This window comes from Polyodon spathula, chromosome 7 (genome assembly GCF_017654505.1).
Source record: "Polyodon spathula isolate WHYD16114869_AA chromosome 7, ASM1765450v1, whole genome shotgun sequence".
In the NCBI taxonomy this organism is placed as follows: domain Eukaryota; kingdom Metazoa; phylum Chordata; class Actinopteri; order Acipenseriformes; family Polyodontidae; genus Polyodon; species Polyodon spathula.
The window spans coordinates 46,287,453-46,313,801 of NC_054540.1; the positions used below are offsets into that span (position 1 = coordinate 46,287,453).

A 26,349-nucleotide genomic window follows, 5' to 3' on the forward strand; every position below is an offset into this window, starting at 1 on the left:
TTACTGACAGCTTTATTCATTTTTTCAGTATTTGTGCCTAAGATACCTAAAAGCAACTTTTCCTCTCCTAGTCTTGAATTAGCTTTCATTACCGTTTTTAATTCCCCACTATACCTACACATTTTTATAGGAACAACTGGACTGTTCATAAACTATGTTTATGCACAGCATTTGTGTGACTGGCAGTGCAGCAATGGTAAAATGATTCCTTTCCATGTTTATAAAGGTACATGTGAACTAGAAATGCAGGGAGGGGGACCGACAAAACCATGACATCACTAGACACAAACACGTAATGTTATACATTTTCCATGCATAACATTACCTCAGTTATTCTTCTGTGCAAGCTGCATTTGTGCTTTCCGTCGCTTGGACGCGGTTATTTCCTCCATCTGCAAGCCATGAGCCATTTGCCTGCAAACGACATTAAAGAAGCACCATAATATTCTACTAATTGTCATTCCAACTGAAAGCATTGAGAACTGGGCTGGAACATAATTCTCAGGTTCCTTGGCGGTATGTGGAGAAGGCTTTGATGCTGCCTCACAGGCTACAAGACCTCCTTTTCACTGGCAATATTGATGGGGCCCTATTACAGCTAACTCATTAAGGCCATAGAATAGCATTGACAAATCTAAGGCTGGCCCTTATAAGTGTTATAAAACCTTTTCAATTTTGAACAACTGCCATTTTAACAGGAGGCCAACCCTCTGTTTATCCAGCCTGGCCATCTAGAGGCATTTTTACTTTTTACTTTGGTGACGGAGGACCTCGAGGAGACCTAGTCTCTTCCCTGCTTCTCTTCTTTTATGTGCTCGAGGCTCAGATCAGCAATGCAGGCCAAGGGTGTGCCAAGGGATACAGCTTTGCCTCCTCCTCCTTTGGCAGGTTGGAGCTATCCTACAAGTCCTTCATGGGGGATTGCATCTAATATTTATTGCTAATTAAAAAGCCCCTAGTTGGGCAGTCTGGGTATAATTCCTAATTAGGAGACTGTATGGCTAAATACATTTATGGCTTTTAAAAACTCTGCCCATCAACTAATACATTTTAAACTTATTCATAGTGTTTATGCAACCGCATACAGATTCTTCCAAATGAAAATGCAAGTACCATCTGTAAACTTGGCACACCTGGCACCAGTATACATATGTTCCTGTCCTGGCATTGCCACTTTTTGGAGTTGTGTAGCTTCTGTGTTTCTAAATTGACTGGTTCACAGTTAATAGCTGAACCTTGCTTATTTTTACCTACTGATGACTCACTGTTTAATCTCTTTGATTCAGTGTAGAGCTAACAGCTGCTAAAAAGTCAATTTTGAACCTTTGGATATCACCAGATAAAACTCTGGCCCGCTCTTGTCTCTGCATGTTTAAGGATATGGTTCATTCAGAAGGGACCACAGCCAGGCTGAATGGAACAAGACCAGCTAGGGAAGAGGAGTGGAGATTAATCTCTGCTACCCTGGCTGACCTTATCATGGCAAGACTGGTTTATATAATTTCCTCTGTTATTATTTACATATGTATTTACTGTATGCAAGTTCTGTTTTCTCTGTATTTAGTTTTGTACATCTGTATGATTCCGAATGTTTTCTGTGTGTGCTCAAACAAAAACAATTGATCACAAAAAAAGAAACACCATAAACAAAGAAAATACATAGAGGTAGTCACAAGTCTAAAGATGTGTTCATCAGTCTGCTTACTTTGATTTGATCACTGGAGGAACAGGCAGTGGTTTGCTGAACCCCTCCTTCCCAATCAGCCAGTAAGTCTCCTCCATGCCTTTGCCCTTTAGAACAACACAAACCAGAGATCAGGGGTGTTAACAGTTGAATAGTTGAAATGCAGAAAATATTAGCCTGGTATTAAATGGTAAGAATTCTGACAATATTTTTAAAAAATGTATCCTGCACTGCACTTTAAAGAGTGAGTAGCGGGGTTCTGAAAATATAACGTTACACATCCCCATCTGTTGCTACAACTGTTTGTATAATGCACCTGTAATTTTTATTTCCATTATTAACATCCTGACAACTTTTTACACTTATAACTTTAAAGTGTGTTTCAAAGCTCTTTTCAAAACGGCCACTCTAGCACTGGGGTTTAAGATCTGTCTTCTAAATCACTGCATGAAGAGCAATTTAAAAACAAACAAAAAACAAGTTTTCTGGCTTTTCTGTTGCGTACCGCATCATGGATCATTACTGCTGTGCTACCTGTTTGACAAAGTGGGCAATAATCCTTACACTAGAGCGGCCATTTTGAAAAGAGCTTTGAAACAGACTTAAAAGTTATAAGTGCAAAAAGTTGTCAGGATGTTAACAATGAAGTGAAAAATGACAGTGACGTGTAACGCAATATTTTTCAGAACCCTGTTACTTACTCTTTATGGTACGGTAGGCCCATATTAATGATAATTACAGTCTATGAAACCATCCGATTAAGTTCACCAGGAAATTATAGAAAATATGAACAGCTACAAATCCTTAGAATGTCCTGAGTCAATCACTATCCTTAACCACCATTTTAAACAGATGGTTTTATTGGGAATGGTAAAGTGGAGCATTTAAATATTGGATTTCATATTATAATGCTAGCAGTCACAACACAAAACAATGTGCTTGTTTTTTTTTTTTTTTATCTTTATAGTTGATGGAAAAAACGAAACATAAGTACTTATGCAACCCTAAGAAAATGAAACTATAAGAATAAACAGAACACAGTTTTGTTTTCAAATGAAGATTGTCTTTAGAAGACAAACACATCCAAAAAAAATATCTGCAAAATATTGGTCGCTCACCGGAACACTAAGATAACCATAGGACTGTAGTATTTGTGGGGTTTTTGTATTAAAGTGCCTATAGAAAGCGTACACCCCCTTTCAAAATGTTCAGCTTTTGTTGCCTATAGCCTGGAATTAAAATGCATTAAAATAGCTTTTTTTAAAAAAATATATTTTATTTATTTATTTTATTTATCTACACATCTTACCCCAAAACTTTCAAGTGAAAAAAATATTCTAGAAATTTGTAGAAAATTAATTAAAAATAAAAACTGAATAACTTGGTTGGATAAGTGTCCACCCCCCTTGTAACAGCAATCCTAAATTAGCTCAGGTGTAACCAATCTCCTTCAAAATCACACACCAAGTTAAGTGGCATCCACCTGTGTTAAATTGTAGTGATTCACGTGATTTCAGGATTCAGTAGTTCTTGTAGGTTCCTTCTGCTGGGTAGTGCATTTCAAAGCAAAGACTGAACCATGACCATGAGCACCAAGGCGCTTTCAAAGAACTCAGGGACAAAGTTGTTGAAAGGCACAGATCAGAGGATGGGTATAAAAAAAATATCAAAGGCCTTGAATATCCCTTGGAGCACAGTCAAGATGATTATTAAGAAGTGAAAGGTGTATGTCACCACCAAGACCCTGCCTAGATCAGGCCGTCCCTCCAAACTGGATGACTGAGCAAGAAGGAGACTGATGAGAAAGGCTACCAAGAGGCCAATGGCAACTTTGCAAGAGCTACAGGCTTTTATGGCCAAGACTAGTCAAAGTGTGCATGTGACAACAATATCCCAAGCACTGCACAAATCTGGGACGGAAGTTTACCTTTCAGCAACCCAAAGCACACAGCCAAAGCTATACTGGAGTAGCTAAGGAACAAAAAGTTAAATGTCCTTGAGTGTCCCAGTCAGAGCCCCGACCTAAATCCAATTGAAAATTTGTGGCATGACTTGAAGATTGCTGTCCATCAAACCAAGGAACTTGACCGAGCTTGAACAGTTTTGTAAAGAAGAATGGTCAAATATTGCCAAATCTAGGTGTGCAATGTTGGTAGAGACCTATCCCAACAGACTCACAGCTGTAATTGCTGCCAAAGGTGCTTCCACCAAATATTAACTCAGGGGGGTAGAGACTTATCCAAATATGAACATTCAGTTTGTATTTTTAATATATAATTTTTTTCTCAATAAAAACTTTTTTCCCCTTAACAGTGTGGAGTATGGTGTGTAGATAAATGGAAAGAAATCCTCATTTAAATGCAAGAAACTCTGCATGAAAGTTCAAGGGGGTGTAGACTTTCTATAGGCACTGTATATGCCACCTTCTTGACCAGGTCTCCCTTGAAAAGGAATTTTTAATCTAAAAACAGAGGCTGTGTTTTTGCAAAGAGGACACCCTACAGGCCATACAAAAAAACAGTCAAATCAATATTAAAAAACACCTTTTTAGAAGGACCAACAATTTATAGTTTTGGACTCCAATTTCAGGGTGGCCTTTGTACCAAGGTGATGGTTAATCAAGGTGTCACTGCAAAGCATAACACAATAATACATTCTAAGAAAACCACATGGTAGTGATTTGACGTGTCACTACCTGGAATCTTGTGCTCAATTATGTCACGCACACTGAATGATTCTGGTTAGATTTCACAATTAAGAATCCAGGGAGTAATCTCTGTATAAGTGAAATATCATTAGAATGGCAATACAGATCCAGATTATGATGTCTCAGGACGGAACCAGTGGAATCATATCGTGAGACCTTAGATATCCTTCAGACATTAAGAATAGCATTATCACTCAAACCCATGCGTGTCACAGACTGTGTGTGGCTTGTAAGTGTGGTTCCACCTATTAGAAGATGTAATTCTCATGGAGCTGGTGTGTTTTTAATGAACGTTGTCTAAAGAAACCGCAGAGAGTGACACATACCTCCAGTTCTGTTCTTCCTCTTAGCTCTACCTTATATCCTTCTTTTAAGCCCACTAGAATTTTAACAGTACTGCTACTGACATGAATGCGGTAGGCTGTAAAACAGAAGGAGGTGGACAGGAACATTGTGCTTGTTATACATTCATATGTACTGTTTATATCCCTGAAGAAAAAGGGGAAACCTAGAAAATGGAAAGCAGTTGATACATTTATACTAAGCAGTTTTTACCGTGCAGGAATGTCTGTGGATGCTTTCTGGTGTCATACCCATTTTAATTGAACAGTTTTGGTATCTGTGTGCAAAATCTGCTTAATCCCTCCCAAGTGTACCACACAGCAAGATAGTACAAATATTTCTGTAAGCTTGAGTGGTACCAGATATCATTTTTTCTTATTAAAATGCACATTTGAGATCTACATATCTACACATGGAAGTCCACAGCCGGTAGCTACACCCCCTGAGAGAGTTACTCACGCATCCCAGTGGCCTCCATGCGTGAGGCTGTATTCACCGTGCCTCCAAACAGACAGTACCGTGGCATAGTGAGGCCTACCACTCCTGCAACCACAGGCCCTGAAAAACAGCAGAGAAATACTGTGCCCAGGGACCAGCATATAAACACATATTATATCCCCAGCGCTAAGACTGCCAAAGACACCTTGAATTATATTATCTGGTTATGTAAATCAAAATCTGACTATTGGAACACTATATACACTACTTTCACTAACAATTAATAATGGGTATAGTCAACATGTTGCATGTTTTCAGGCTGTTTCTGGGTGAGGTATTGACTTGGTCCCAGATGCCTCTCCTGTCTGGGCTGCTGTGCGTCTTACCCGAGTGCAGTCCGATTCGGATCCGGACTGGTACATCTGGCATGTGTCTCATCTTGAAGGTCCCCACGGCGCTGAGGATGTCCAGAGACATGTTGGCGATCTCTGCCGTGTGACGATTCCCATTGCGCTTGGGCAGGCCGGACACCACCATGTAAGCATCTCCTATAGTCTCCACCTGAGTCGGGAACAGAGTGTTTTTTTAATAGAACATTTTTTACCCTTCAGACGGCTGGCTCAGGCGCAGGAAAGCCTGTCACAATGTGGTAAGAAACAAGGTGAGCTCCAGCAGTGTGACATCGTCAGTGCTCTCTTCTGCTGGGGATTTCCGGGCAGAGGCTTTGGCTTGTGGAGGAAAGAGTTTGCAGGAGGCAAACATGCTATGGAGCGCATTACACTGTTCTGTTGTGCAAACATGATTACAAAGAGCAAGAGCTCTCGCTGTTTCCCCAAAGATCACTCGAAGCTGCCTGTGATCTACAGGAACTCAGCTGAAGCCTGGATGATGAGTTCATTGTTACTGTTGTTGCTGAAGAATTGGATCATGGAGCTGCACCCACAAGACTGTCACAGCAGGGGAATTTGTTTAGCATCTTTATTTCCGTTTAAACCATTACAGCATTACTGAAAAGGTATGTGGTAGGGAAGCTCACCTTATAAACATCGTGGTTCTCTATTATAGCATCAAATATTGTGTAGAGGTCATTGAGAAGGTCCACCACCTCAATGGGCTCGCTCATCGCCGATATTGTGGTGAACCCGACGATGTCACTGAAATACAAGGTGACCTCTTCGAAATGTTCTGGTTGTACAGTGCAACCCATCTTCAGGGCCTCTGCCACAGACCTGGAACAGAAATCAGGGGTTTATCTAAACTCAGTGTAGGAGAGACAAAGCAAGTCACTCTGCACAATTTGTGTTCTGATTACAGTTGTGGTTTTATTCATTATTCACTGGTACAACAGTGAAGCAATTTGATTGATTATTGCAAAGCAGACTTTACAGTATTATAATTCTTGTATCTTTGCACATATTTTTGTCATCTGTTTGTATGTATCTGAAAATATTATGTTAAAACACAGTAAATTCATCATGAAAAAAATGACAACCTATTGAGTGGTTCAGTCGTAAGGGTAAAACTGGCAATAACTGCCCCTCAAACCAGTGCCACAAGCCAGCACAGGTTGGGAATTATTCAGAAGGGGAAGGTATTTTATGTTTTATCAATGCAAAAGCAAAGCAATGTGCTTTGTTATAAAAACAAAAAACAATAAAATGATGAATAATCTATGAAGGAAGCAGACTTTGACCAGATTCCTACTCACGGAGGTAACATCTGTGTCAGCAGCTTCTCTGTCTTCTGCTTCTCTATCTCCAGCTCCTCGGTCCGCTCTCGTATCAGGTCCTCCAGGTTGCTAGAGTACTGCTCCAGCATTCGCAGCATCGAGTCGATGATGTTCGTCTTCTTTCCCTTGTTAATGTTCTTAAACTAAAATAAAAGTGGAAAAGATAAACCCAAAGTATGGAAAACAAGTCTAGATAACAGACAGGTAGAAATTCTGTACAGTTTTATTTATTATTTTTACATATAGTACCTACAGAAATTATGGAAACAACAAATGATTTACAGGGCGAGAATAATATTCTACTTTTTCTAGGAAAGCAGTAAAACTGTGATTCTGCCAGATGACCTCACTTAGACTACTTGCCCACTAAATATCTTGGCATCCCTGAATAGATAATTGTGTTTTTTAATTTTAATGAGCAGTACACCCTCAACTGTTCTGTAAAGCATTTGTCATTTCCATAATGTGTTCCACTGGTTTGTAAAAAGTTTTGGAATGAGGTAAATTCAGAATGTCATGTGTAACTTAAAAATAAAGTCTTCTTTTATATATCAAAACAGGCCCTGGACAACATTGCTTCTTTATGAACGCCCCTGAGCAGACACCTGGTTGAATATCTCGTCAAAGGTGGGTCGTCTGTCTGGCTGCTCATTCCAGCACTGTTTCATCAGCTGGATGCACTCCATGGGGGCCTGGTCTGGAGACACAAGGGGCCGGCACAAAGGAGGGGGCTTCTTCAACCTCACAATGATATCTGTGACACAAGAGGCCAAAACAACATCAGAAAACAAAAGAAAAGCATACAATTAGAAACCTGCCCGAACACAGCAGGAAGCAAAACTGGGCAAAGACCACATCCCATGAACTTTGAAAAGAAAAGGATGAATGCCTACAAACACACCCATATGATGTTTATAAACACACCGACAAGATGTTCCAGAGTGTTTATAAACACACCCACACGATGTTCCAGAGTGGTTATAAACACACCCACACGATGTTCCAGAGTGGTTATAAACACACCCACACGATGTTCCAGGCTGTTTATAAATACACCCACACAGTGTTCCAGAGTGCTCATAAACACACCCACACAGTGTTCCAGAGTGCTTATAAACACACCCACACCATGTTCCAGAGTGCTTATAAACACACCCACACCATGTTCCAGGTTGGTTATAAACGTACCCACACGATGTTCCAGAGTATTTATAAATACACCCACATGATGTTCCAGAGTGTTTATAAACACACCCACATGATGTTCCAGGGTGTTTATAAACACACCCACATGATGTTCCAGGGTGTTTATAAACACACCCACATGATGTTCCAGGGTGTTTATAAACATACCCACACAATGTTCCAGTATTTATAAACACACCCACACAATGTTCCAGAGTGCTTTTAAACACATCCACATGATGTTCCAGAGTGTTTATAAACACACCCACACGATGTTCCAGAGTTATTTTAAACACACCCACACGATGTTTCAGAGTGTTTATAAACACACCCACACGATGTTCCAGAGTGTTTATAAACACACCCACACAATGTTCCAGAGTGCTTATAAACAGTTTTCAGTTCCATTTTCCAGAAGGTAGAAGACATACTGTACCTTCTGCTGACTGATCCAGCATGCAGTATGGTGGGCCCCTTGCCACCACTTCCTGCATAATGATGGCAAAGCTGTACACATCCCCCTTGGAAGAGCTGTTCAGTGGTGCATGAGGCAGCCGAAGGATTTCTGGGGCTGTCCAAAATAACTCTGAAATGGAGGCAAGAGCAACTTAGAAATAGATTGTATACATGTTATTCAGTTATATAAGGAAGACGTTAACATTAATTCATTCTCTTTTGTGCTGTCTGCTGGTGGTGGGATTTATAAGTTTTGGCAACATATTGGTGCTGATGCCTGTATGTGGCTGTACAATAAACTTGACTGTTTGTTGATTGAAAATTCAGTGTCCTGAACTTATGCCTTTGGATTTTGCTGACAACTATACTATTGTTGATTCCCTGTTCATTACAACGCTTGAACAGTGACCGGACCAACTTATTTCATCTCCTATAGTTCCTATAATCAACCTAATCTAATGTAGTCAAGCCTTGATCCAATACTTTTCAATGGGCCATTACACCCTCTTGAGAGAGGCATTTATTCACAGTTCAGGGGCTCTGAACCCATCTCACTTTGTCTAGTTTAATATCAATGTGGCAGGCTGGTGAGTGGATAGAGGCCCAGAGACAGTCTGGAGTTCAAAAAAAATAACTATTTTATTATAAACACAAAAATGAAAGGGCACATGGGCCAAAACAAAGCAATTTAAACACAAATAAAGCAAAAATACACTCACAAAAATAAAGGTTTCCAGGCTGGGCAATGCCTTCACTGGATTCAAAACATTCAAAAATCACAAACACCAAAACACCAACCTGCTTCCTCAGCTCCCTCCTCCTAAATGAAAAGCAGAGGCCTCCTTTTATGTCAGGTGGCTGGGCGCTGATTGGTCGTTAATTAAACTAATCATCTAACCAACCCCAGCCACCTGAACACAATGAACCAAGGCAGGTAGGGGAATTTAACCCCATCCCTGCCAATTTCTAAAGAGCAGAGCTGTGCTCTGCCACAATCCCCCTCTTTAATTCAGCTGGTGGTTGGTCCCGGTTTGTGGTATACATGCACATATTTAGAGGTGAACTGTTGACTGCACACAGTGCCATTTTCCAGTAGGATTCTGGGAAGGAGAAGAAAGCAGCTCCTACTCCTGGCAGGGAGCAAAGATTATGGGATGTACAGGCGTTTACACTGGAAACGGGAGCAGCACCGGTAACCAGGAGAGCAGAATGAAGATAAGATAAACATTTACATGATACGTCCCCTTTAAGGTCAGTCATGGGATAAACTAAATGGGTCCATAATAGGGGAGTAGCCTCAAATGATTTCTAAAATAGGAGGCTTTGAATCTTTGGAGGCTGCAATTTTTTTAAATAAATGGCTCAAAAACATAGCATTTTCTTACACATTAACAATGATTGAACTTGACCAAAAGAATCACATAATACAGTACAGCTGTTTACCAAGCATGGGCAATATTTAGAAAGCGTTGGTTAGGTCTTCACCAAAAAGTCACATTATGGCAGCAATTTTAAGTCACAGATCAAAGTTAAGGGTGCCTTTACATTTTCACAACACTGCAAATATGAAGTTGCCAGCTGAAAAAGCAGGTGTAACAGTGGCAGTGGATTTGCAAACTCATACCAGCCCTTCTCACAGGGATGCTTATTAATACAACTATTATCATGGTCTTGAGGTTACATAGGGCTAAGCAGTGCCATTAAAACCAAAAGAAAAAAGAAAAGCACTACCTTCAGCAGCAGGTTCTTTATATGTGATCTTCTGAGACTCCAGCACCTCATTGTATCCATAGTCAGTTATTTTCAGTACAAATCGCCCGTCTACCACACAGTTCCGGGATTTCAGCCTCCCATGGATGAAGTCCCGATGGTGAAAATACTTCATACCCTGTAGACAGAAAAGCATTTCATTTATGTATACTGTACAAAGGTAATACTCCCCCAGTTTACATGTGTGGCTTTGCCCAAACACACGTGTTATTGAGGATAATCTGCATGTTAGCCACTTCTTCAGTTCTGTCAGCGTATTTGTTTTATCTGCTCACGTTTCCACCTTCACTGAATCAGAACAGCAATACCGCACCAGAGCAATCCCACTAGATTAACTGCTAGTGTCTATCAATGTTTTTTTTTATTGATTGGCTAAAATATATGGTACATTTAAATAATTTTACTGTAAGGTCTTGATACCCCACAACTCCACACCAAAAAACATCTAAATGTTGTACCAGCCTAAACTGCATATTAGTGTATTGCGGACCCCCCTTACCTTGAATTTTCCCCCCTGTTTTTCTACCCAAATTGGAATTTCCTCACCACTGCCACCCACTTTCCAATCGGTAGATCTAGAGATCAATCAGCTTTCAATATAATCTTATACCTAAGCAGTGAATGTTACCAAGCTGCTGAACCTGGCCTCATTGGTAATATGACCAGCAGGAGGCACACAAGAAAACTTTCCCCAGCTGATTTTTCTCTGTTATCAAGCACAAGCTCAAAAGGCCAAAGCAGTACTGCCCGTGGTTCCGCATACACCTGGCACGATGAGGACTGGAACCGAACTCACAAAGCTCGCCCTGGACATCCACAAGGTGGTGCTTTTACCAGGTGACCCTACCTTGATGAGGTCGAGAAGCAGGGAAGACTTAAACATCCAGTCCAGCTTTACATCATCATTCCGGAGAAGGTCTTCTAGGCTCCCTCGGGAACAGAACTCCGTCACGATGGCAAACACTCCACAGTCAAGAAAAAAACCCAGGAAAGGATTCACATTCTCATGCCGCATGTCCTTCATCTGATGACAACAGCAATGAAAACAAAATCTTCAACCCAGACAGCCTTATCAAGCACTCCAAAATACCACTGGTTTCTGCGACTGAAACCTGGCAGAACTGCAACAATGCAAAATATACGGTTTTTAAAAAACATGTGGAAAGCTAAAATAAATCTAAATTTAGGTGTAAACTAGAAAACAGATTTAAATCTGGAGGACCTGTGTGATTTTGTACAATGTTGAGATAAATCTTGCACAATGACTCTGGCTAATGATGATTTATAAAACAAATGCAAAGCTGGAATTATAAAATCACAGGCAAAACTAAGACTGAGGGGTTGACTCGATTTAGCGATACCCCACAGGTATAAACCACAGCTGGGTTTTACCAGAGCATTTTACAGCACTGGACATCATCCTGGATTGCATCAGATACTTTTCTGTGGTCATCCTGAGATTAACCATAAAGGTAAGCGGCTGATACAGTCCAAGTAGATTTTCTGGTACTGTAAAATGCTCTATAAATCCAGCTGTGACTTATCCTGTGGGGGCAGAGGTCGATGAAATCAACCTGTAAGTCAGTAAGGGAAACCTTTTGGCCAATGGCTTAGTCACTTCATTGTCTGAATAGTCTTTGGTGGCAGACAACTATAGTGCCCTGCCTGGTGCCCTGTGATACTGTATCAATTAATGTAGGTTCCAGCTCATATCTGTAACCTAGGGATGACTCATCCAGTTATATGTAGACTATAAATTGTAGAAGACACACTTACCATCTGAAAAACAACACTGGTGCTCGGTGATATTTTTCCAAAATCTCCACTTGGTAATTTCTTCATCCAAACCCAATCCCCCTGAGAAATTCAAATGAAAATATTATTGGATCATATCACAGCAGATTATATCAAAGAACACAAGTGTATGAAAGTACTCCCAGCATAGTTTGTCTGGCACTTCATGAGTTGAATACAGAATTATTTCTAGTAGTTCCAGTTCACACCATCAAGACTATGCCCTTCAATCTTGAATAGATGGAGTGAAGTGTGAGTCACATGACCAGCAGCTCAAATCCAGGTTGAGTGGAGTTGCCCATCTTGGCTGTGGGCCCACATAGAGCACTGCATTGGCCTTTGTCCCCCGGCGGGTTGGGACTTGTCTGGGGATAGTTCACCTCATTGTGCTTCAACAACCCCAACTGGTCAGAAACCCCAAGAGTCCAGGTAGAGACTTCCCAGGCTGGGTCTTTCCCTCAAGGGTTCTGAAGCCATTGCTTTGGTTCTGCAGTTGAAAAAGCGATTAGCTTGACAGTAGGAATGGAGGTCATCCGTTGATCTTCAGTCCTGCTTGTCAGTAGGTGGGTGGCTGTGGTATCATGTCTCTCACCTCGTAAATGGCCACATTTGAGTTCTCATAAGTGGCGGGAGTCATGCTGGATGCATTGGACCTCACATGGGACTTCTGGCTTTGATATGTCTCCGAGAGGCTTTTTGCTCCATCACTAGCATCAGTACTCAGTTTCTGCAAAACGGTTAACAGAGAAACATCTTATTTGTATTTCAAATACATATCTAGAAAGTGAATTACAACATTCTCAGCAGTGGAGACGACATGCTTTATGATTTTTACCCTATTCATAATGTCATCACTTCTTGGAAGCAAATGGTATTCACTTGGTTTTAACATGTGTTAATCATGCATCTTTTGGGCAGTGTGGATAGGGTACCTGTCACCAGATGACAATTATAACTAGGGTTTGAAATCAAGTTAATTTTTAATGAGTGCTCAACATACCATAATAAAATCTTTTAAAGAAACATTTTTGTTTTAAACCAACTCTTCACTGAAACTTTATAAAATCATGCAATGAGTTTCAGAAGCTTTCCAACTTTCCAACAAGATCAGCTGCATACAACTCTGTGCCTGACTGAGATGGCAGGGGTTAACCAAGCTGAGATCACCCGCTCAATTCTCCAGTAATGACGTCGGGAGCTCATGTCCTCTGACCAATCAGTCAGCCACAGTGTTTAATGCAGAGGATTGGAAAACAACCAGACATTTTAAGATCTCACATTAGGTGTCAAAGACAATGAAAATTGTGATTGTAGACAAATCATGATGTTTCAATGAAAAATCAACTCAAATACTTTCCTCTAAAAGGGGAGAGACTATTTATGGCATTTCTTGGACACTCGTTAAGACTGAAAAGTTCCAATTCCTGTCACTGGAAAAAATGAGTAGTGTTTTCACTGTAGAAAAAGCATCAAAAAATAACCTCCAACCTATCAGTTTTAGATATCAGTGGCAGTTCTGGTTGACTTGTTCACCAATAAACGTTTCACCTGCTTGAGCTTTTTTTGTGTGGGTCACATTAATTATATTGTTCTATTAAATGTATAATCTGACTTCAGCAAGGGGGTTTATGATTCTTACCTTCATGCTTAGCTGGGGATTGATAAACGTCACATCAGCCAAGGTAAGCAGAATTTTGTTAGGTCCTCTAAGTAGTTTAATTAGGTTTATTCGACGCCTTGAATGGAAAAAAAGGAAACACAAGTTATATTACCCAGTGTGTATGTGGACTGCTGCTCACAGATGCTGTGACAAGGCAAGGGGCCTACTGTGGCACTTTTATTGATTTGTTTTATTTTGTTGTAGTTTGGCTGGGAGAGGGTTAAAAAAAGATTGCTGGCTCCCTCCATTCTGGCAACGTGAGAATGTACCTGGAATCGGGGAAACTGGAAACCGTGATTGGTTGGCTAATCAGCCAATCAAATATTAATTTTGGCAAATTAATCCGGTTGGATATAAAAAGCTGCAAGGCCCAGTTAGGGCCGGTAGGAACAGTTTGGGTTGTAAACTGTTTTTAGTTAAACAAAAGATGTGAATGTTAAACATGTGTATATAGGCAGTTGTCAACACACTCAAAAAATAGTTTTTTATAGCAACTCCATGGCTCCCATCGATTCCAAAAATGGAATAACTAAGAAAATGTTTTTTGCTTTTCACAGAGTAACATCATTGCCTAACATCATTTTCCAGGCTGTTTGTCACTCAGATGAAACCTATTTACTATATCCTGCTGCAACTACACAAGTTTGGTGGAAGTCCTCTCACCATTCATTTCCTGTGTTATAGGCAATAGGACATCCTGTGAAAAAAGGGACCTCAAGTGTAAGACTCAGGTAGGGGGTCCAATTGCTTGTGATATCAGAAAAGAACAGAAATGATTATCAGCAACCCAAAAAGGGATTTCTAAGATTTTTTGCGAAAGAAAAACAAACATTGTTTTAATTTAAAAGAAAGTAACTTTTTAGTTTGCATTTTTTTTAAACCATCTTTACTTATTAGTGACATTGTTCAGGGTGTTTTGAGTTGTGTAATTCCAAATTAATATTTTTCTTGCCATCTTGATTTTAGGAGTTATCGGGGGCTGGAATGTTCGAAAAGCACACACAAGTGAAACTGAGAAAACAGAGAAAAAAAAGAGATACTGTAGGCATACTGTTTAAAAATCAAGCAAATGACATGTTTGTGTCGCTTGCTCTTTAAAAGGGAAGCAAGGACTGGTAAAAAAAGACAGAAGACATGAACAAAAATAAAAATAAAGTGAGAAATAAATACATCTCCACTTTATTTTAAGGTTTTCGTACTTCATTTTAAGGTTTCAGTTTTCTTTCCTTTTAAAAACATATGACTGCCCTCCCCTCCCTCTGCAAAGCAGGCTCATTCAGGTCTCAGTGTGGAGAATGGATAGTAAAGCAATGTGCTGTTCCAATGACTGCCCTCCCCTCACTCTGCAAGCAGGTTCATTCAGGTCTCGGTGTGGTGAACAGGTAGTAAATCCTAGTGCTGTTCCAATGACTGCTCTCCCTGCATGCACTTTTTTTTTTTTTTTATAGTGTGCTCAATTATTTTACCCCTGATTTTCTCCCTAATTTGGAATGTCCAAAAAAAAATTCCCCACACAACTCAGGAGAACTGAAGGTTCAGTGGGAATCCTCCGATTCCACTACTGAACCAGCTTCCTCTTTTACACCCAGGAACTTGAGAGCAGATATCAGCAAGCTACTGACCTCTGGAGGACAAAGGCCAGCCCTGCAGGAATCTACTTTTGAGGAGAAACAGTCCCTGCCAGTTTTGCCTCCCTAACCCACTGTCTCTTATATTAATATGGAAGTGGCTGCAAATGTAAGTGCCAGAAATAAAGTGTTTATGGGTACCTTACTACATGCAGGAAAGAATATGACCTTTTCTCTAGTTTCTAATTGCCCTTCTAAAACTGTTAGTGCAATTTCTAGTGAAACCTTGCAATGAAGCAGTACCATTTGTTATACCTTATTAAATAAGAAAGCCCCACAAAGCAGATAATGGTGAAGAAGACAGAGAGACAAACCATTAGAGCAAAGAAGGGATCAACACCTAAAACAAACAAAAAAAAGGAAAATACAACAAAGCAATACAATGATCAGAACATCAAATGTGTGCATACAGAATGACATAGCATTCAAGGTTTCGATCAAGATATTAAGTCACATGGCTGGGCTTGGCTTATACCAGAATTTGTTTAATGTAACGCACAGCCTTTTACATTTTTCAGAAGCACAGTAGCTTAATATTAATATTAATATTCCATAATATATAATGGAATTTTTACTCAAGGGTTACATTTGAAAATTGATAAGATATTTCCATTCAACTCATTCTCTTTCCTATTGCTTACATGGATACACCAGTAGGTGTCAAAACCTGACAATGAACAGGGGAACGAGGAACCTGAGTCTGCACAAAATAGATATATTCAAAGCTTTGTGTTTATTACAGTGTTACGTGAGCTCCTCCCAAATAAACACTGAAAATTAAGGGCCCTGTAAATAATATCTAATAATACAATATCTGTAGTATGCCTTTACCTCCGGTACAAATTTTTCCATGAGTGAACCAGCATCTCGAATCTGACTTTGGTGACACGCCCCGGGGGTAATGAATACTTCGGGCCAGGAAACGCACCATGTCGGTTTCCATGTCGACCATGTGTGTGCGGTAGATCTCCCAGGACCTCCCGTCCGTGTCCAGGATGACGTAGTCCATGAAGCCGGCCCCGCTGCCGTTCGTCTTGATCTTGTGGTTGAAGCCGGGGAACTCAATGTTCCGGGAGGACTGTGCTATGTGGGTGCCTGACACCCAGCCTCCGTTCCTTCTGTTGATATTCAGTGCATGAGCAAGGAAGTAGATAGCATTGTATATGGTTCCAAATAAGGGGGATACCTGTCAAGCAAACCAATTCATACACATATCAAACACAAGCTAATAAATAAACAGAGACAGACAAATAGATAGACAGATGAGTAGATAGCGATATTGTACTGTACATTTTAGAAATATTGGACACCATTTTTATTAATGTAATTTTATCAACAAGGAAGCTCTCTACAGAGTAGGCCAGTGCAGTGCCTGTGCTGGTAGTTTATGATTAGAATCTGGGTAGAATTGGTTTGGTATTTTATACCATACCAGTAAATATGTGATCTATCAGTAAACCGATTTGATTATTCGGATCGAGCTCTCCGCAGGTAAGGGGCATCGGCGTTGATTGGGTTAATTTACCATTCAAAGTGAAACAGGAGAAGAAACAGCTGCTTAGATTGTTGTTCTCCAGAGAGTCTAGAAAAGCAGCAATCATCTCATATAGTCAAATAATGCTTTTGTGAGGCTCTCGCTATCAGTTACAAGAAAAATCATTATGACCTATATTCCCATGTAAAAATGTAAGTTTGACATTCAGACAGAGGCCCTTATATAATTCCTGATTCTGATACCCTCACTAGCTTGTGCTGAAGTCTGTCAAGATCAAGCTTCATCATACTTGGATAAGCACCTCTCTGGATAAATGTAAACATGGAAGAGTGGTAACTGTATAAACACTGTTCTCTATTATTATTGTCACACTGAAGCCCCCTTTAAAATCAACTCTGTATTATTTCATTATTATTTATCTTTATGACTATTATTATTATTTGTCTTTATAAACTAGGTATTGTTTTAAAGTAGGGGTATTAGTTTCTGTTTACACTTTATCTGTACATGTCTACAGCATTTAACAGTATATGAAAAAGACTGAGAAGAAATACTGAAATAAAATGGCCCATGCTGTAAGACTACCACCTATTTTTCACAATGGTGAAAGGCTCAGGCAGAACTCCTAATGTGTAACACAATGGTTTAAATGTTATAACTGTATTCCCAGCCCTCCGTCAAAGCTCTTTCCAGTGCTGGTATTGTGCTCTAATTGTACCTGCTCTGGCTTGGCTGGGTCTGCTAGTTCCCTCCTGTCCACAGCCTCCTGGTAGGCCTGGTGGAAGGTGGCTTCTTCAGACTCTACTGTGATGGTGAGCACTGCATCGTAGGCCTCGCGCAGTTTGCTGCTGGTCCTCAGGGCCGGGTAGAGGACACGCTCGTAGGGGAGGCTGTACAGGAGGGTGTCGTAGGGGACGAACACCAAGGAGCCATCTGTCATCTGCAGGTCATGGGCCGCCTCCAGCAGTCTCCCCTGTGCCTTTCCCCCGATCAGCACCGAGTGCATGCACATGATCACCACTGAACACAGACAACACAAGAAGCACACTGCGTTACTGAGCATGCCCTGGGAAGAGCATAGTGAAAGCATGGTAATGCAAAGGTAGGTATTATAAAAGCCCAGGGAGGTATATTAATAGTAATCACGGTAAACCATGAAAATTATTGTGCATATCCTTATAAAAGTTTAGCATGATATTTTTGCATTGTACTTTTGCAGTTTTCTCCATGCTTTCTCCATGGTTATGTTATGCATTTACAATAGTTTACCTTGGTTTTCCAAGTTTATAAATATACTTTACCGCACCTGGAAGGAGTTTACAATGCTTACCTATGCTTTACCTTGCTTTCAATATGCTTTATTACACTTTGCTATGCTTTTAGTATGGGAAACTTTTATAAAGATATTAATCATGGTAAGCATTTATAAGGGTGTCCCGGATGTTGTGTCTATCAGTAAATAATTTAAAGAATATTTTATACCCCCTGAATTTGCATGATATTTGTATTGTTTTATATGCCAGGATATGAGTTATTGATCATATTAACTATTTCTACACACATGGATATTTGGTATAATACCATCAGTATATTTTACCTCTGGTGCAGGCTCAAGCATGAGAAAGGTATAAATGGCCAGGAGTGATAGGGGTTGTCCACCGGTAATTTCTTCTCCCCTGAAACAGTGTGTTTGTCTCTATTGTAAACACTGCTCAGACTTGCTCAGAAGGGAAGAAGTGAAGAAGTGCACCTCTAGTGGTCATTTTTATACTGTCTTAATTACAGAAACGCCAGCTTTCTGAAGCTTGCTGACAGACAGGTAATATTTAGTGGAGATTTTATGGCACTATTCAGAAGTGCTGAAATCCTAATTAAACCATGATGATTAATAATCATATCTATCTATCTATCTATCTATCTATCTATCTATCTATCTATCTATCTATCTATCTATCTATCTATCTATCTATCTATCTATCTATCTATCTATCTATCTATCTATCTATCTATCTATCTATCTATCTATCTATCTATCTATCTATCTATCTATCTATCCTCACATAGGCTAATACACAAATTACCAAATTATATTATCCCTAAAGCTAACTGCTCAAATACTTAAAAGAAATACATAGTGGAACAAATAAGTCAAGTCACTTGTTTCTTTGTATAACATTCTTTCATTGGTCATAATCAAGACTTCAGACCCCTGCAAAATAAAGTTCTTGCAAGCTGCAGATCATACAGCTTTATTTAGCAGGAATTTACTTAAGATCTCTACATTCATTTAATTAATAAAGAAATATCTCTACATTCCTTTAACTAATAAAGAAAGATCTATACATTCCTTTAACTAATAAAGAGCTCTACAGTTCCCTTTCAATGGAATGACAACCATTACCGAATGGGAAGAGCCCTCTCTGACCGTCAGTCACTGAGCCTATATAAAAAAGCTGCCCTATCAGGGCCCTACTGTGAGGGGGAAGTCTCTCCCCCCTCCTGCCGAAGAGGGATATCCTCACAGTAGCATATCACCATTTTCTCTCTCACTTCACTGAGACAGGTCGCAGATTGCTTTGTCCGAATTTGGCTGATTTGTTGGTTTAATACTGTCAAATTTAATTTATCCACGGTAGAATCACGCTTTCGAGTTTTTTTGAGAGTGCTCCTTTACTGACTAGAACTGGTTTTGACCCCTCTTGAGATTGGTAAGCGGCCATTACTCTCTTTCACTGCACAAGGCTTCGTGTAGTTTTCAGATACCGTGTGGAGAGCTGTTCTGGTGCTGTAAGGAGACCCCGCGGGCTCGTGGCATTGTCCTCTACACCGATTTAATCGGCCACGATCAGCCACCATTGCCCCTCTCAAGCCTCAGGCTCACCTAGCACGGCTGCGCTTGCCCTCGGCGACCACGTCGACTGAATCGGCTGCATACCCCAGCATCAACCGTGGTTTTCCTTCTGACCTTCAGGCTTGGAAAAACAGCGCCTACCTGGCCCCGATTGACTCCACACCAGGTAACCACCTTTGGCGCCACCTACAGCCCGGCGCCGACCCCGCCTACCATCTGCACTGACCTCAGCACCGTTTGACTCGGCACTGACAGCGCTTTCCTTGGCGCCAATCCCGGCACCGGTGACTAGCTTCAGAGCCGTCTACAGCCCGGCACCCACTGCGCTACACCGCGGCACCAATTGGCTCGGCACCGACCACTCAGCACCGACAGTGCTCCCCTTGATGCTGATCCCGGCACCAACTGATTCAACACTGGTGAACAGCTTCAGAGCCGTCTACAGCCCGGCACTGACCGCGCTACTATCGGAACTGACCTCGGCGCAGATTGACTTGACACGGACCACTCGATCTTGGCACTGAGCGCAGCAGCCCCGCCTAAGACGCCATGTCAGTGCAGTCAACTGGGTCCTCCACTTGCTTTCACCAGTGCGACCAGTGTGTGGTGAAGCTGCCTAGACAGGATGAGCACTTGTCCTGTACCAGATGCTTGGGGCCAGACCACGCAGCCAAAGCACTGGCGGGTGAGTTGGACTGCTCTCCATGCAGAAAGTTCTCCAATAGAACTAAGCACAGGAGAGCAGCCCTATCTCCAACAGAGTCTCCTTCTCCGAGCCAGGGAAGAATGAGATTCGTGGTCCAAGATCCTCTGCACAGGTCCTCTAGGAGCCCCCCCCCCACAACCATAGTGACCAGGGAGCTCCCCTGCACGCGTGGGTCACCCTCCTCTTCTCTACCACCGGTGCAGAGGCGCAGGCATTTTCGGGAGCTGGTATAGACTGTGACGGCTCAGCAGACAATGCTGGAGACCCTGCTTAAATTTCAGAGCACATTGCCCCCTATCACTGGGCAGCTCCAACTTCCCCAGTCTCACTCCCCATCCCCAGTGCATAGACCTCTTAGCCCAGGCGAGTTGTCTTTTACAGCGTCGAAGTCAGACGTTTCTGACCCAGCCACATTCATTGGGCAAGCCACAGCGGAGGGCTCCTTACCGCCCCTGCAGCCACGGACGTTCTCTGGCTGGCAGAACAGGAGGGAAAGGGGAATCGCTTCCTGCAGAAGAAAGGGTACCACAGCATGCCCTCCCCTTGTACCAGGATTTCCTCAACCTAGTTCGCTCATCCTGGAGTAACCCAGCCTCCGCCCCCTCAGCCTCTAGAACAGCAGAGGCCCTGCTACACACTGCTGGATCAGAAGAAGTGGGCTTATGCATGTTCCCCACCATCGGGGACACAGTCACAGTACTGGTGCAGGGGTCTACCTTCACCAGAGGGAACAAAGACCCGACCTACCCATCCAAGCCGTGCAGAACAGCTGACACCATGCTAAAAAAGGCATATGCATCAGCGGCACTATCAGCCAGGGCGGCCAAAGCGATGGCTATACTGGTCCAGTACCAGACACAGCTGGCTGAGAGGTTGCAGGAGCGGGCAACGGAGGCGGACACAGGGGAGTTACTGGCGGTAACAAGAGCGATGACTGACCTAATGGAGGAGTTAGGTCAGGTATCAGGCAGGTCTCTAGCGGTGCTGGTAGCCGCACACAGACACCTCTGGCTAACACAGGCCAAGGTTGTCGAGACCAAGAAGGCAGCACCATTGCACCAAGGCAGACGTTCGGAGCCACCATTGACGTGTGCCTTGAGAGGTTCCACAAGGCCACGGAGGTCGCTTCAAAGTTCGAGCGCCTTCCTGCCTACCGCCAGTGTCCAAGGTGGCCTCCCCAAAACAGACAAGCAGGCAGAGGCAGAGCCGGTGGCAAGGGACCACCGCCGGCCAGGCGTGACCGGTTCTCCAGCTGGAGACCGAGGCCGGGGCATAAGAGGACCCGCCCCCTCCAAAGCCCAAGGTAGACCGCCCCCGAGGGGCCCCGGCTGCCACCAACCTCCCTCACAACCAGACAGACCAAAGGCAATGACCCATGGCAAGGCTGCACCCAGGACTCCTGGGTGCTATCGACAATGAGACACGGATACACTCTACAATTCAGCTTAGGTCCACCACCCTTCAAGGGTGTGCTCCTCACCACCATCAAACCAGCAAGCGTGATTCTCCTTCGGCAGGAGATCACCAATAATCAACAGAAGAACGCTGTGTGCTTGGTAGATCCAAGCAATGCCCTCAATGGCTTTTACTCCAGGTATTTCCTGGTGCCCAAGAGGGACAGCGGTTTCAGACCTATTCTGAGCCTCAGGGTCCTCAATTTGTTCCTTAAACAGAGGAAGTTCAACATGTTGACAGCACAGTGTATCCTCCAGTCCGTTTAACCGGGCGACTGGTTTACATCGATCGACCTGCAAGACGCCTACTTCCATGTCCCGATCCGTCCCGCGCACAGAAAGTATCTGCGCTTTGCCTTTCAAGGCAATGCGTACAAATTCTGGGTGCTGCCATTTGGCCTCTCATTGGTGCGCCACACATTTTCAAAGTGCATGGATGCAGCACTGGCTCCACTGCGGGGTATTCAGTATTCAGGGTCTGCGGGGTATTCAGATCCTGAACTATTTGGACGATTGGCTAGTTTACGCACATTCTAAAAGACGAGCCGAAGCGCACACAAAACAGGTCATCGATCATGTGACGAAGGTAAGGCTCTCAATACATCATTTGAAGAGCAACTCCGTACCATCTCAGTCCACAGTGTTCCTGGGGATGAAACTGAACTCTGTGAGCATGCTTGCCCCACTGTCGGAAGACAGGATTCGTCTTTTGAGGCCACACTCTCCCTATTGCGAGAGGACACTCTCTAACAGGTCAGAATATATCAAAGGTTGTTGGGGCTAATGGCATCCACCATGAGAATCCTTCCACTAGGGCTGCTGAGAATGCAACCGCTTCAAGCCTGGGTAAATATGCTTAAAGTGCACCCGGACCGAGATTGGTACCGGCTGGTGCATGTGTTCAGACACTGGAGTGGTGGCTCCGTCCTAGCAATCTGTGCCTCGGATCTCCCCTCGGATCCCCTCACGGAAGGGAAGTGATCACTACAGACATCTCTAGCCTGGGCTGGGGAGCGGTCTGGAATGGGAGAGGAATAAGAGGTCAGTGGAAGGGACATTGATAGCAAGCACACATAAATGCCCAAGAGCTGCAAGCAGTGAACCTGCCGTTATCTCATTTTCGCCAGCAGTTAGTGCACAAACAAGGCGACCTGCACTCGCCAGGCCTTCACTACACAGCGCACAGACTCCTGTCCTGGATGAATGTAAACTTGCATTCCATCAGGGCAGTTCACCTCCACGGTGTGGACAACAAGGCAGCAGACCTCCTGTCCAGAAGAGCTCCAGACAGCTCGGAATGGAGACTGCATCCTCAAGTGGTGTAACAGATTTGGGAGAGGTTTCGTACTGCCCCCTATGGTTCTCCATGGAGAGATGGGGGCCCCCTGGGAGTAGACGCGCTAGCTTACCCCTGGCCACAGGGGCTCTTGTATGCGTTCCCTCCGCTACCATTATTACCCCTGACACTAGAGAGGATCAGGGTGGAGAGAGCACAGGTTTTGCTGGTTGCACCCAGATTGCCAAGACTGCCCTGGTTTGCTCTCCTCTTCGACATGTTGTCGGGTCAGCCATGGCAGCTCCCGCTGTGCAAGGACCTCCTGTACCAAGCAGAGGGGTTATTATGGCACCTAACCCCAGCCCAGCTCCACCTCTGGGTCTGGCCATTGAACGGAGCAGTCTATTCAGATGAGGCTTGCCAGATGCAGTAGTAGAAACACTGGTGCCTTGCCAAAGATCACGATCCTGTGACCTGCCCTATTGAGATGATAGTAACCTTCTTACAACACTTGTTTGACACAGGAAAATCAGCATCCACTTTGAAGGTATACCTGGCAGCAATATCAGTGTGCCACGACAAAATTGACTCGGTGTACCCTGGGGCACCTTTCCTGGCAGTGCAATTTCTTAAAGGGGTGCGGAGGCTTCGTCCTTCTATGAAAAGTATGGTCCCTAAGTGGGATCTAGAACTAGTACTGTTCTAGTCCATTCGAGCCCATGGCATCAGCAGAACTGCGCCCTGTTTGATTGAAGGTGGCATTTTTAATAGCCATTATGTCTGCCAGACAAGTAAATGAACTTCATGAGCTGTCCATCGATGACACATATATGGTTTTCACTGGAAATGACTCGCGGGTGACATTAGGAACAAATCCAGCCTTTTTGCCAAAGGTGGTATCTCCATTCCATATTAACCAACCAGTGGTTTTGGAAACTTTCAGACCTCCCCTGCCTTAGTCAGAGGAGGACCATAGACAGCACACGCTATGCTCGGTTTGGGCTCTGCGCTGTACCTAGATAGGACGGTGTCCCGGCGACAGTCCAACCAGCTGTTTCTCTGCTATGGGTCCCGCTCTAGAGGTCAGGCCCTATTGAAGCAACGTCTAGAGCACTGGGTGGCAGACGCGATATGCTTGCCGTAAGAACAGACGGACTCCCCGTTACCTGGGAACATTACGGCCCAGTCTACCAGGAGCCGGGCAACTTCGTGGGCTTTCTTTCATGGCGCCTCCTTAGATGAGTTATGCAATGCTGCTACATGGACAGGTAGTCAGACATTTGCTCCTTTTTACCGCCTTGATGTTGCAAACCGAGTGAGACCCTCTGTGGGCTCTAGGGTGTTGCAGGCAGCATGTCCTTAGGCATCATGTGAGCTCGGAGGCTATCGCCGTGAGGCTGTGCTGTCTGTAATCTGGAGCCATGACAGCTTTGGTACAGCTTCCCATTCGTTAATGGTTGTCATTCCTTGAAAGGGAACATTAGGTTATAACCTTGGTTCCCTGAAAGAGAATGACAACCATTACCCTTCAAGGTTGTGTCCCCAGCTAACCTCTGTTTTCGAAAGAAAATGGCAATATGCTACTGAGAGGACATCCCTCTTCATCAAGAGGGTGGAGGAACTTCCCCCTCACAGCAGGGCCCTGATAGGGCAGCTTTTTTATATGCTCAGTGATTGACAGCCAGAGAGGGCTCTTCCCATTCGGTAATGGTTGTCATTCTCTTTCAGGGAACCAGTGTTATTTAACTAATAAAGAAAGATCTCTACATTCCTTTAACTAAAAAAGAAATAGCTCTACATTCATTCAACTAATAAAGAGCTCTAAAGTCAGTTAACTAATAAAGAAATATATCTAATCCTTTAACTAATAAAGAGCTCTACAGTCAGTTAACTAATAAAGTAAGATCTCTACATTTATTTAACTAATAAAAAAGGTCACATGCTGAGAGAGGTGCTCGGTCTGGGGATACCTATCTCACAATAACACCTCCACCGGAACAAATGCATACTTGAACAACAGTATTTCTAATCAATAAGGACTCACTGTGGGTTTCCAGAGACATTAAGACTAAAAACCATGACTCCATCAATCATATTAGCTCAGAGTTATAATCTTCTAAGATTGCTTTAACCCTGAAGTGAGAAGAGAACAATGAAAGGCTGCTCCACTCAACAAGGCCTGAAGCAGTTACTCTGGCTGGCAGTTTAGTAGATAATCTTGCAGTCATTCTGTGTTAGGACAGATGTTACAACCAGTCAGATATTTTTCTGGAACTAAAGCAGCTGATTTCACAGCTGCCAGTAGCTGCACCAAACAAACACTCTTTGTCTAAACTTAAGGCCAATGAAATATGCATCTTTCTTGAGATGCGATATTAAACAGCTGGCAGCAATCTTATCATGCATTGAACAATACAAGGTGCACTTACTGCGCAGGTTCTCCACCTTTTTCACTTTTTGCAGTGCTTCCTTGATGCTTGGAACATCTCGGCCAATGGAGATGACGATGCCAACAGGGAGCCCACGGTTCCGAAGAGCACTGGCCACTTTGCCAGCCGTGTCCACCCAAATATCCTCCTCAGATGAGACAATGCCAACGTGCGCCCACCGGAAGTGTTTCATGACGCTGAGGAGAACGGTTGCAGGCGAGGGCAAGGTCCTTGCGAATGTTGGATAGCTCCTAACATTATCCAGCCCAGTATTGATACAGGACCAAGAGAAAACAGCCTTGTTCCAGTTTTTACCCAAAAGGGCAGCGGCGTCACAGTACCCAGGATTGGCGGGACCAACGAACCCAGATGCCTGTCTGTGGTACCCAAGGAATCCAGTTAAGGCCTTGGATGTTTGGCAATCTTCGTCGAGTATAACATAGTCAAAGGTGTCCACTTGGTCTAATGAAGCATCTTTGTTGATGCGATCAACAGCTAACTGAGCTGCCTCTCTCGGGCGTGCTTTAGAAAAGAGGGGATCACAAGTCCAAGGTCCCACCACCCCCACTTTATAAACTGATGCATGAACCAAATAAGGAAGAGACAGAACCGCGAATAGAGACCAGAATAGCAGCGAGTTTAATGACTGGATTGGGAATCTCTGGTGCTTAGACTTACTCCATCGCGGGCTGCTCTTCATCCATCCCAGTGCAAAGCTATGAAAAGGACAAAGCTGATGCAGCAT

At 43.1% G+C, this 26,349-nt stretch overlaps 1 protein-coding gene across 1 annotated transcript; it reads right to left on the bottom strand.

Annotated features, from left to right (window-relative positions):
* Nucleotides 1–326: 326 nt before the first annotated feature.
* gc2 (guanylyl cyclase 2) lies at nt 327–26,349 on the bottom strand. Its single transcript, XM_041253995.1, has 18 exons — nt 25,605–26,349; nt 17,607–17,908; nt 16,225–16,579; nt 15,649–15,733; nt 13,745–13,841; nt 12,698–12,832; nt 12,088–12,168; nt 11,159–11,335; nt 10,273–10,429; nt 8,522–8,671; nt 7,506–7,654; nt 6,880–7,043; nt 6,208–6,400; nt 5,558–5,732; nt 5,193–5,291; nt 4,718–4,812; nt 1,706–1,791; nt 327–414 (listed from the first exon to the last, which is right to left on the bottom strand). The coding sequence occupies exons 1-18, from the start codon at nt 26,347–26,349 to the stop codon at nt 327–329; spliced, it is 3,333 nt and encodes a 1,110-aa protein (XP_041109929.1).

Excerpts from the sequence above, each read along its gene's own strand:
- gc2 (XM_041253995.1), bottom strand. The coding sequence starts at position 26,349 with ATGCTGCATCAGCTTTGTCCTTTTCATAGCTTTGCACTGGGATGGATG. Across the intron at positions 17,909-25,604 it reads AAAGGTGGAGAACCTGCGCA|TGGTGATCATGTGCATGCAC; the intron begins GTAAGTGCACCT and ends GTCTGTGTTCAG. Across the intron at positions 13,842-15,648 it reads GGGCTTTCTTATTTAATAAG|GCGTCGAATAAACCTAATTA; the intron begins GTATAACAAATG and ends TTTCCATTCAAG.